This window comes from Emiliania huxleyi (genome assembly GCF_000372725.1).
Source record: "Emiliania huxleyi CCMP1516 unplaced genomic scaffold EMIHUscaffold_5, whole genome shotgun sequence".
Lineage (NCBI taxonomy): Eukaryota > Haptophyta > Isochrysidales > Noelaerhabdaceae > Emiliania > Emiliania huxleyi.
The window spans coordinates 1908162-1920076 of NW_005198244.1; the positions used below are offsets into that span (position 1 = coordinate 1908162).

Sequence of the window (11915 nt, forward strand, 5' to 3'; positions counted from 1 at the left end):
TCCTGTTGTGCAAGAGGGGAGGGGGCTCTGACGGAATGTGTGGCGGGAGAGGGCAGGGAATGGGCGCAGGGGAGGGGGGGGGGGGGGGCTCAGCCGTGCAAAAAGCATCAATTAATAATAGTAATGAAGAAATAATGCTCGGCCGTTCATGAAGTCCGTCTCGATCTGGAGGAGACGGGTCAACCCCGTGAGGACCAGATCAGGTTCACATTGTCGTAGCCGGAGGGGATGTTGACCGTTAGCTCTTGGGGCCACCTTTCCGCTTTGGTTTTTTCCCCACTGACCACTCGGGCAACTTTTACCAAATGCCAAAGTTGCACTTTACCACTCGGGCAAATTCGATTGCATTTTACCACTCGGGCAAACTCGATGAAACGGGCGGACGGAAAACGCTTTTGCGGGAGCTCGCCCGAGAGCTATGCATGAAGCGGCCGGCGCGCCACCGCAGCTCACCGATGGAGTGTGCGGAGCGGCTCAATCCACTGGCGCAGCAGCATCGCGACCCATTCTCCAAGCACGGCCTCTGGCGTTGCGTTTGCACAGAGAGCGAGCAATAGTCGCCAAAAACACTGTTCTGTGTGCAGCGGATCTCCATGGCGGTCGCGCCCAGCGAAGGGACAACCGCAGGCCTCGGATGCTCGCCCGGAAGCGGTCCCACCGTGCGAGTTGCAGCCCCGGAGGTGGCCGACCCAGCCCACCCCCAGAGAGGCATGCCCAGGGTCAGGCATAGAAGGGGGGGTGTTTTTCCGTCCGTCCACTGTTCTTCTCAATCTCCTCTCCTCCTACGCGCCTCCCACACCAGCAAGCACCCTTCATTCAGCACGTCCGAGGAGAGAGTGCAACGGAGAAAGAAAGGCCACGCCCGCGTCCCGCCGCCTACTTGGTCGCCAGCCGCGTCTGGACGCCGCTCTACCTTCGCGCAGCGAATGTGCCACTCGCTGGGGTATCTACCCTTATAAGTCTCGAGTCGTGTCCGCCATTCTCCGCGCTGTTAACGTATAGAACGGCCGGGGGCGACTCGGGCCACGACCCACGTCACGATCGATCCGAGGCAGTACACAATCGTCGGCCCGCAGCACACACCGACCCACACCTGCACCTGGTTTCTGTTTTATTTATTTCCATGCACGAGATAGTCAAGATGTGATCCCGTCCTGCACGATCTTGGTGAGTGAGGGATCTTCAATCGGTTGGATCATCGTCGATCGTGTATTTCGTTTTTGTGTGCTGCCCGGTGCGCCTCTCTGCTGCGCGCGAGCCCAAGATGGCGACCCCTCCCGCTGCAGCGTGACAGGCAAGCGCGCCATAGCGGCGGTGGTCGTCCTTGGCCTACCCCGGCGACCTCTCGCCGGACAGGGCGGCGCGGGAGAGCGCCCACCACGGCCGCTCCCCGCCGCCGCCCTCCGCCGCCCTGGTGGCCGCCGTGACCTCGCCGAGACCCGCGGAGCCCGCCGCCTCGTCACAGATGCGCGTGAGCTCCTGCTGGCTCATCGCGCGCGAGAGCAGCCGCGGCGTCGCCGCGCGCAGCACCGCCTTGAGGCCGCCTACGCGGCCGGGCGTGATGGGGCGTCGGGGTGGGGGTTGGAGGAGAGGCGGTAGCAGCACAATTCGCGGTGTCGCCATACTATCTCGGCCCTCTCTCCTCCATCTCTGGCTACGCCGCGCCGTCGGCAGAGTCGGCGAGGTCGGCGTGCTCCGCGAGGAGGGCCGCCTACGCACGGCTAGAGCCGTGAAGAGGCGCCACTCGCCGCGAGGGGCGTGGCGAGGGGCCAGCCTCATGGAGGCGGAAGGCGGCGGCGATGGAGCGGAGGAGGACGCGCGCGCCGTCGAGAAACATCAGGTCCCACACCTGCGCGCGCGGGGAGGGCCGCGGCGTGAAGGGGCTGCTTCCTCACTAACGCGGTCGGTCGAGCCAGGCCGGGCCCCACCGCACCCGCCCGACAGCGCCCGGAGGCATCACGTCGACGAGCGCGCACAGCAGCCACTGGGTCGACGCCTCGAGAGGGGAGGGGGGAGAGGGGGTGAGGGGGGGGGGGGGGCGAGGGGTGAGGGGTGAGGGGCGAGGGGTGAGGGGTGAGGGGCGAGGGGGTGAGGGGCGAGGGGCGAGGGAGGGGGGAGGGAGGAGGGAGAGGCTCGCCTCCCGCAGCGGGACGCCGTCGTCGCGCAGTCTCGCCATCAGCTGAGGCATGCTCTGCTCGAACGAGGAGAGGAGGGCGGCGTGGGCGGCGTGCAGTGCGGGCATGTCCGCCGTGTGCATCCCCCTCAGCAGCGCCGCTTGCGACGTCAGCGCGACGAGCAGCTCGAAAGCGGTGCCCTCATCGGCATGCAGCAGCAAGAAAGCGGCGATGAAATTGATGCCTGCTCACGGCCTCGCGGCGTGAAGAGACGCTGCTCGCGGCCGTCGAGGCGGCGAAGGCTGGTGCAGCCTTGGCAATAGCCGACAGTCGGCACTTGGCGCGCGAGGCAGAGGAGCAGCCGGCGCAGCGGCGGGACGAGGCCCTGGGGGCGGGCAGGCGGGGAGGGTGGAGAGGAGTGGGGAAGGTGGAGGGGTGGGGGGAGAGAGAGGAAGCGTGGGTATGCGCAAGAGGGAAGTGCCTACACACATGCACAGGTGTGTATAGCCGCCTGCCGCGCGTGCGACGAGAAGAGCGCGTGCTCTGGAAAGGTGCGCAGCAAGTCCTGCTCGACCTCGCGCCTAGGGCACAATCTCGGGTCATCTCGCGAGATCTCGGAGGGCGAGATGCGCGCGCCCAGCCTCTCGCGCCGCTGCGCCGCAGACAGCCCTGAAGCCTCCTCCGTCTCAGAGCGCGAGATTCCGACCTCGACGTGCGCCGCGTAAATCTCGCGCAGCCCGACAGGCGGCCCCGCCGCCGCAGCTTCGCCCGGGAGAGCAGGGGAGAAAACGCCCTCGCTGCCGCCGCCGCTGCCCTCGCTGCCGCCGCCACCGTCGCCCTTGCCGTCGCCGCCGGCGGCTGCGGCTGCCCTCAGGCTCAGCTCGTCCTCTCCCGCTGCCGCGCCGTCTGCCCGCGCAAGCGCGGCGCACGCCCGCCAGACATGCGCGCGGTGCTGCAGCGGGACGCCCGCCCGCAGCATGCGGCGCAGCAGCGGGCGCGGCAGCTCCTGGCAGCACGAGCGGGGGACGGAGGTCAGGGGCCGGGGCAGGCGAGGGGTACAGCGGGGAGGTGGCGGTGGGTTGGGCAAGCCTGCAGCGAGGCGCAGCTTGAGAGAGCGCCGTTCCACCGCTGCAGGGAGAGGGCCTCGAGGGGCTCCTCCTCGAGCGGCTTCTCCGCGAGCTCCGCCTAGGAGTGGTTGCGGACTCACCAGTGAGGAACTACTGCTCCTCCTCGAGCTCCGCCGCCGCCTGGTGCGCCCTCCCCGCCTCTCCGCCGAGCATCGAGCGCAGCGGCGGCGGCGGCTGGCTGGGCGTGCGCCGCGGTACCGGCGGCGGCGGGAAGCCGAGCGAGCACGCGCTGCCGCCCGCCCCCTGCATCGGCCGCCACTCGAGCGAGAGGTGGATGGTGCCGTCTGGTGTCGCGCCGCTCTTTGCCGCGCCGCGCTGCAGCGGTGTGAGCGGCCACGCGCAGCGCAGCGCCGCAAAGGGCTCGAGCGGCGAGGAGCCGCCTGCGCCGAGCAGGTCGCCGAACGCCTCGCAGAGCGCCTACGATCTCGGCCGACCTCGGCTGACCTCGGGTCGTCCCGATGCGGGGGTCTCCGGCCGAGAGCCGCAGAGCGCCTCGCCGCCGCCCTCCCAGTCGGTGCGGCAGAGCGTCGCGGTCAGAACGAGGGGCGCGCCAGCAGGCACCGGCAGCAGGAAGGGCTGCCCCCACGCCACGCCTTCGCCGCCCTCGCCTGAGGGGAGGCGGCGAGGGAACGTGAGCGTCTCCCCTCAGAGCGGGGCCTCCCCTCCCTCTCGGCTGCATCTCGGCTGCACCTCGGCTGTACGGGACGCCGAGCTGCGAGTGCACCGGCGCGAGCGGCTCGCCCGACACGCTCAGCCACGACGGCTGCGCGTGCACAGGCAAGCCGCGGCCGACCAGCCCCTCCGCTCCGCCTCCGCGCGGGGTCAGCTGCAGCCGCGCAAACAGGTCCGACCGCTCAGGATCGCCTCCGCCTCCGCCTCCGCCTCCGCCTCCGCCTCCGCCTCCCCCTCCGTGTCCGCCTCCGCCTCCGCCTCCGTGTCCGCCTCCGGCGCCGTCTTGTTCGCCATTTGGGTCGCCAGAAGGTGGCGGCCCGGAGGCGGCTCCGTCGACCAAGGTGGCGAGAGACGGGCCCTCGCCGCCGGCGGGCTGGGCATCGCCGGGTCTGGCGGCGCCGTCGGCATCGCCCACTTGCAGCCGGTCGAGCCAGACGAGCAGCCAGCCCTCGAGCTCCGCACACGGCGGCGGAGGCAGCGGCGCCGGCAACGGCCTGGCCACGGCAGCGGCGGCGGCGGGCGCGGTTGGCGCGGCGGCAGTCTTCTGGTCGCGAGAGGGAGCGCCACCCTCCGACCGGCCTCCGCCGGACCCGCCGCTGCCACCGCTGGCGGCGGCGGTGGCACGCGACGCCGACGCGTTTGCGGCGGTTGCGCGTGTCGATCTCCCTTTCGCCGCCGCGGCCACGAGCTTCTTTGAGGTTGCCCACCTGCAGGCCACGGCGTGGGCGTGCAAAACACGGCGTGAATGGGCCACGGCATCTATGGCGTCGCCCACTTGCGCTGCAGCTGGATCTGGTCGTCCTGCATGTGCGAGAGAAGCCGCTCCAACGCGGCAACCTTTGCCCGCTCCGCCTCCAGCGCCTCGATGGCCGCCACGCGCGCCGCCTCCGCCACCGCCGTGCGCGCGCGCTCCTCCTCGAGCGCCTCTTCAAAGGCGGCGCGCTCCTGCACGGGAGGGTGAAGGCAGCGGCGGTGAGGGCAGCGGCAGTGAGGTCCACAGCAGCGATGAGGGTTTGCGGTGTGCTGGTCAGCATTGAAATTCTACGGCGCTGGTTCCTCCGCAAGCCTGAGCTCGCACTCGGACTCCGCGAGCGTCGTGCGCAGCCGCTGCAGCTGGAGTGCGGAGAGAGCGGCGTCCTCTGGCATTGCCACTGCGGCGACGCCCGGGCGCGCCGCTGCCTCCCGCGTCAGGACTTTATGGGTCTTGTCGGCCGGCGTCGCTGGCACGTCACCCAGGCCATTGCTGACGCTCCCACCATCACCACCGTCACCAGCGCCGCCGCCACCGTCGCCACTGGCTTCGTCGCTTCGGCCACTGCCCTCTGCTTGCGCTGGCGCCGCCACCTCCTCAAGCACGGTCTCTGCAATCTGTGCTCGGGCGGCTGCGACCGAGCGACCGTTGGCAGCGCGGGCGGCCTGCACAGCGCCAGGGCTACACGAGCTTTGCGAATGTAGCAGCGAAGGAGGAATCTGTGCCTCGGAGTGGCCCCTGCTTGGCATTTGCACTGCCGCCGGACTCGACAACCAAAAAGAATTCAACGCACGCCGTAAACAAGAATGCGCTCGTGATCGGAGTGGGAGTCAGAAATGTGGTCCTTGCGCGAGGGGAGCTCGATAGACTCGAGGGGCCAGGATATGCAGCAAGGAGGGCGGAGCTGCGCCGAAAGGCGAAAGAAGCCGAGAGAACAAGGGAACGGCAGGCGGCGGCGGCGCAGGACGAGGCAGAAGAGAATGACGCGACAGAGGAGGAAGTGACAAGGGAGAGAACGACGAGAGTGGGACGGCCGCGAGGTGGCATGAAGGTTGCAGCGAGAATCGGCGAGAGACTGCGAAAAGAGATAGGAAGAGGCAGACTCCCTAGGGTGGGCGACGGCTAGCGCATCACACTCCTCTCCTTAAAATCCCTGTGTGGTGGCGGCGTGCCGTCCTCCCATCCCTCCCTTGGGTTGTCTGTTTTCTTTCTTTCTTTCTTTTGCGCTCGTAGCGCACCACACACCTCTCCTTAAAATCCCTGTGTGGTGGCGGCGTGCCGTCCTCCCATCCCTCCCTTGGGTTGTCTGTTTTCTTTCTTTTTTTTTGCGCCGCCGAGCCCTTCCCGCAGCGCATCCCTAGCAGCGCAGCGGGCAGGGCGGCTCGCGCAGCGCGCGCGATCGCGCAAGCAGCGCGCGCGAGCGAGCGAGCGAGCGAGCGAGCGAGCACACACACACACACACACACACACACACACACACACACACACACACACACACACACACACACACACACACACACACACACACACACACACACACACACACACACACACACACACACACACACACACACACACACACTCCTACCTCCCCAGAAATCCCGAGGAGGCGCACAGCGCCTAGATATGTCTTGTGTTGCTGTGTGCTGCACGCCCTGCGAGCGGGGCGGGGTGCGCACTGACCCTCTGTGTTCGTGTGCGTCGCCCATCTCTCCCTGGAGATGACTGCTCTATTTATTTATTGCGACTACACATCCCTCCCTTGGGTTGTCTGTTTTCTTTCTTTCTTTAGCGACTACACACCTCTGTCAAGAGTGCCCACAGAAACCCGAGGAGTCACACAGTCCACCTGTGCGATGCACGCCCTGCGGCGCGGGGCGGGGTGCGCACTGTGTTCGTGCGTCGCCCATCTCTACCGGAGGTGCGGGCTCATTTATTTATTTATGTAAACAAAGCGAGGGCGACGGCTAAAAATTTTTTCTTTTGTCATCGGGGGAACAACGAGTAAATACCGCGATATCATATGTGGCAATCGCAAAACCGCCGTGCGCCGACGACAAGTCTTTCTTGTTGGTTAATAAAAATCTCTCTCTCCGACGACATCTGTCATCTCCCACAATCCATGAGATGATGGAGAGGGGGGCGACCCCCTCCGGGGTCCCCGGCGGCGTCTTAACCCTGGACCGCGCGCGTGTTTCAGCCGTCCTTTGTGTTATGTGCTTATGTCTTATGACCCCCTCGCTCTCGGGGAGCTTGTGTGTGTACGCGGGAGACCTCTGTCTCTCCTCTGTGGACGCACTCGTCACACTCCGGAGAGCTGTTAGTATTAGGCTAATGAGAGTCTTCTCACACATTGGGCTGACGAGATCATTGTAATCCTATCGTCCCCAGTATTACGTTGGAATGCGGGCCCAGTTCGAGCGACCGGGGCAGCGGACCAAGCACGCGGTAAGAGTTCCCCACTCCGTCTTGCGACCAAGGCCACCGCATCAGCCTCTCGCAAACGAGAGGAACTTCTCGGAGGAAGAGAGCACGCACCATGCCGCCAAATCCGCCATCATGTTGACCGTCTCGGGGTGATACAGCGCAAACGTGGTGCAGAGCGGAAAATTATCGCCATTGTCGCGCACCCCGGCCGCCTCGGGCACAGCCTCATACCACGCAGGGGGTGCGCTCAGGTACCAGACGAGCAGTTCAACGACCTGTTCACGCGGGATGCCGTGAAGAGACTGCGTGGCGGCTAGGGGGCGCCGGGCGAGGAAGGATCTGCGCCTGCCCCCCTGGTAGACCATGGAAGGGGTTCGCGAGCACCTACCCGAGAAGAACACTCGAGAATTTGCCGAGGAGCACCCGAGATCACGGAATGGACAGCGGGATGACCGCCTCAGTGCGGATGTGTGCCACGAGGGGTTGCCCTGCGGCGGCACACTCGTCGAACTGGCGCCGCATCTCCCGGAGCCCATCGATGGGGAAGACGGCGTTTTGGGTGACGAACGTCGTTGCGCCTGCGAGCAATGACACGCACCGGTGTGTGCAGCAAACCTAGCGTCTCCTCGGTGGTTCTGGACGCGGCGCCGTGGCCCTCGCGCCAGAGCCCAAACAACGCCAGTATTGAATCCTGCATCCCCGCGGTAAGGTCTCCCTTTACCGCTTCGTCTGAGAGGGGCAGGTACTCATCGGGGCCGGTGATCATACTGATGATCTTGGAGCACCTGCGCAGCGCCGGGCACATCTCGCTCGGTGCCTCGGGAGGATTTTGGCCTGCTCTCGGCTAGTTCTCGGCACCCGCGTGTGAGCAGCGCGAGGATCGCCGTCGCATCGATGATGCCGCTGTCGCCAAAGGCCATTCGTGCCTGTGCCCCGCCCTTCCTCGGATCGCTAAGTAGCATGTCTGGCACGCTCATCGGAATGTTGAGGCCGCGGTTCACAACTAGGCGTTTGCACGGGTCGATGCAGCAATGCCGCCGCACGCCCCAGTCGGGCAGGCAGGAGAGGCAGCTGCAACAGCTGATGTCTTCGACGACCACCTACACGCCCGAGAAGGGCCGAGGTGCGGCCGAGGGGCAGCCGAGGCTCAACCGCTCTCCCGTCGCTGTCGGCCACCGACAGGTAGTCGCTTCCGGTGACGACCGAGTGCGCCAGCGTGAAGCCTCCCCCGCCAGTGCAGCGCTGAACCATCTGGTTGAGCGGCGTCAAATTAAACTCGCCGACCGGGACACGGCCCGGGGTGAGGTTGAGCTCGTATGGCACCTGCTCACAGCGCGGCCCGTGAAGCGCACCAGACGCAGGACCCGGCGGCGAGCTCAGCGCGGCGACACCGCGCAACAGCAGCAACGCTCCACCGGGATGGTTGTCGCTGCGGCGGCGTGCCCGACGGTTCCCTCGGCATAGTCAAACATCACCGGCCTCGGCCCACCCGACTCAGAGCAGGCGGCCGTCGCTGCGGTGGTGACGTCCTCGGCGGTGTAAAGGCCGCCATCACAGTTGGTGCCGAGCCGGTCCATCACGAGCTTGTTGGCAGAGCGCGTCGACTCGATGTACTTGAGGTTGTCGGGATACGAGACGGACAGCATCGAGAAGGTAACGATGGGCTCGGGGCGGCCGGCCTGCGTGTAAGGGCGAGGGCGTCTCCAAGAAGTGGCGCATCCCCTTCCTCCAGCGGTCACGATGTGCACCTGTGTGTTCACCACGCCGGGCGCGGCTGGTGCGGAATGCGGCGCAGGCGTGGCGGTACCGTCGATGCCCATCGGCTTAAAGATGGCCTCGTTGAAAACGTAGAGCATCGTGTTTGGCACGCCACCGAGACACAGCTCGCCCAACGTGCCGCACGCGCAGCAGCAGTCCAGCGCATTGCTGAGCACCTAGGGGGCAAGGATGAGGACGAAGTTGTTGGGGACGGGTCAACGGCAGGTGCCCGCGCGCGCCGCGCCGCGCGCCGTCTTCTTCTCAAAGAGCGACACGAGAGACTGCTTGTCGACCTGCCAGCAAGCAGGCCGGGTGCGTGCACGCTCCCCAGACACCTGTCACCAACTCGCCCGACCACACGCCCCTGCCGCCGCCCCTACCCGCCGTCCCTACCCCGCCGCCTCAACCCGCCGCCCCTACTCGCCGCCCCTACCCTACCGCCACCCACACCTTGCCCAGCGGAGTCGCAGAGTAGTCCGGGAAGGCATCTGGCGGCGAGGGTACTCGGCCCATCCCCAGCAGTTGCTCGAGCGGCGTGGGGGAGAAGCCGACCACCGAGGCTGCGATCCCGCCGCCCGAGCACCCGGTCACGTGCGACACCTCAGGCAGGCCAAGGAACATCACCACAAATAGTGAGATGAACATCACCACAGACTGTGTGAGACTGTAAGGTTGCACAGATTCGGGTGAGCGTGTGAGTGTGTACCTCGGCAAGAATACCCAGCTGGTGGAGGCCGCGCATGAAGCCACACGCGACGGTGGAGCTGCGGAAGCCGCCTCCGTTGATGGCGAGGCCGAGGCTGGCCACCCTCGGCGGCGGGAGCTGCTCCTCGCAGGCGTCGACGCCGTTGTCTGTCATCGCATTGGCTGTCAGCTACGACGTCGGGGCGACGGGTAAAATGGACGGGCGCAGGGAATTAGCCGGCTGTGTGTCTTGTGAGCTTGCGTGTGTCTGTGTGTCGCTCGAGCGTGTCGTCGTCATCTGTCCCGCGTCCCATACCGCGCTGGTGTCCAGTCCGAGCCTCGAAGGGAGCGATGGGAGGAGCGACGCCGCGAGAAAATTCTTCTGGTCTAAGACTGGCCATAATAATTTATATAGCGCCGGCCCGCGCCGCCGCCATACCTCCCTCCACGCCGCCGTCCGCGCCGCCGTCAACGCCGCCGTCCGCGCCGCCGTCCGCGCCGCCGTCCGCGCCGCCGTCCGCGCCTCCCTCACCGCCGTCCGCGCCGCCTGCCGCGACTCCCTCCACGCCTCCCGCCCCGTCCGTGCCTCCCTCCACGCCGCCGACCTGCCCCGCGGCCGTGGCCTTGCAAGGGGGCACCCTAGCCCGACTCGCCGGGCTGCAGTCCTCCGCTGCGCTCAATGGAGTGCACGTCAGGATCGTCAAGTACCAGAGGAGTAAGCAGAGGTATGTGGTTGACTTTCCCGGCGGGGAGCGGGCGCGCGCCACGTTTGCGCCGCACAACCTCATCCCGGAAAGTTCCTGTGCGGAGTGCGGCTGCAGTGACCACCCCACGCACATGCTGCGCTGCTGCGGCGACGGCTGCGGGCGGTCGTACCACCTCTTTTGCCTCAACCCGCCGCTCCCCGCACCTCCTGCCGGCGAGTGGCTCTGCCCTGGTTGCGCCGCGGCGGAGGCGGAGGAGCGGGCTCAGCAGGCGCGCCGCGATGCGCAGCGACGGCGGAGGAGAGACGCCGTGCCGCCCGGTGCGAGGCTGGCGAAGGTGGTGCGAGAGGAGCGCTGCGGAGGCGGGGGAGCGGCGGCCGGACCATGCCGCTGCGCAAAGGCGCATCGGCGGGCGCTCTGGTCGTTCGTCAAAGCTGCCTGCCCGGGCGACGCGTGCGACTTTGTTGGCCTGAGCGTGGAGGGGCGGCGCAAGCTCCACGAAACGGTGGGCGTGATCCTCAAGACGTCCAAGGCGCCGCTCAAGCTGCTGCACAAGTCGGACGCGTTTGGTGCGGCCGACACGCGGCTTCGGGTCGTGATGCAGCCTTGCCGCCGGGGTTGGGACAACTACTATCGGTAAACATTTATACCAAGTTCAATCTGGAGTTTGAGGGTTGTACGCTGTCTACGGCTCGTGTCTTGTAGCTCTTGTGACATTCAAGTTACCGTTGTGTGGCGTGTGGGAAAAGCGAGCATGTACTGTGTATATATCTGCGTTTGCTTGTTCATCGTATGCTCAATTAGGGAGGGCAAGATGCTGGCGAGACCGAGAGGGCGCCTCTCGTCCGTCGTCGCTCGCGTGTGCGCTGTGGGCGCCGCTGCCAGAGCGCGGCCGGCCTACGGCAACGCCCCCCTACCCCTAACTGTGAGTCTATCCACTATCGGTAAGCGTGGGTTAGCGCGGGTTACACCGGGTTAAGCCACCACCAAACCCAGCACGGGTCAGCACGGGCCAGAACGGGTTACCACAACCCGACGCTAACCCGGCACTAACCCAGCACTAACCCGTCCTAACGTATTATGCCCCCGAGCAGCGCGGGTTAGCGCTGGGTTAGCGCCGGGTTAGTCTCGGGTTGGGCTTGGGGGTTACGTTCGGGTTAGCGCCGGGTGCGCCTCCGTTCGGCGCACCCACCCTGTACTCGATAGCGGTCCCGCCATAGCTCCCACATAGGAGCAAGAGGCCAGGCAGGGGCCGCATCGGAGCGAAGAGTGCAATATACGTTTTCAAAAAGGAACGGAAACACGAATCTCCAATCCAAAGGGATGAAATCCCTTATGGATATAATCGCCCAATTATCTCAGCCCAATTATCACAGGAATATAGTGTGAATGCCCGGGAACACTCTGATCTGGTGCAGCTCGATCCGCCGCTAAGGCGGCATCAATGGCGCGTTGCTCCCGCCGCTGGCGGCGGCGCTCCTTCCCGCCGTGCCGTGGTTTGTCAACAACATATCTACATAGGTACCGAACACACAGAAAGGCAAACTTGTTCGTGCGGCCCTTGCAAAGAGCATTGCCGCACGAGTCTTTGGCGCACGTGTAGCCGACGGCCTTAGCAACCGCCTTGGACCTGTCCGAGCTGCGCATGCTGTTGATCTTCTCAATGAGGAGCTTGTCA

General features: G+C 66.1%; 2 protein-coding genes across 2 annotated transcripts; one reads left to right on the forward strand and one right to left on the reverse strand.

Annotated features, from left to right (window-relative positions):
- Positions 1 to 1108: 1108 nt before the first annotated feature.
- Positions 1109 to 5413, reverse strand: EMIHUDRAFT_631944 (hypothetical protein; the record flags this gene model as incomplete). The annotated part of the gene is made up of 11 exons (XM_005767356.1): positions 1109 to 1544; positions 1666 to 1711; positions 1775 to 1849; positions 1934 to 1996; positions 2138 to 2358; positions 2427 to 2499; positions 2623 to 3120; positions 3241 to 3299; positions 3440 to 4620; positions 4689 to 4858; positions 4970 to 5413. The coding sequence occupies 11 exons, from the start codon at positions 5411 to 5413 to the stop codon at positions 1330 to 1332; spliced, it is 3045 nt and encodes a 1014-aa protein (XP_005767413.1). The 3' UTR covers positions 1109 to 1329.
- Positions 5414 to 10370: 4957 nt separating this feature from the next.
- On the forward strand, positions 10371 to 10877 carry EMIHUDRAFT_197591 (hypothetical protein; the record flags this gene model as incomplete). Its single annotated transcript, XM_005767303.1, has 1 exon — positions 10371 to 10877. One exon carries the CDS (start codon positions 10371 to 10373, stop codon positions 10875 to 10877), a length of 507 nt encoding a protein of 168 aa, XP_005767360.1.
- Between the last annotated feature and the right edge of the window lie 1038 nt (positions 10878 to 11915).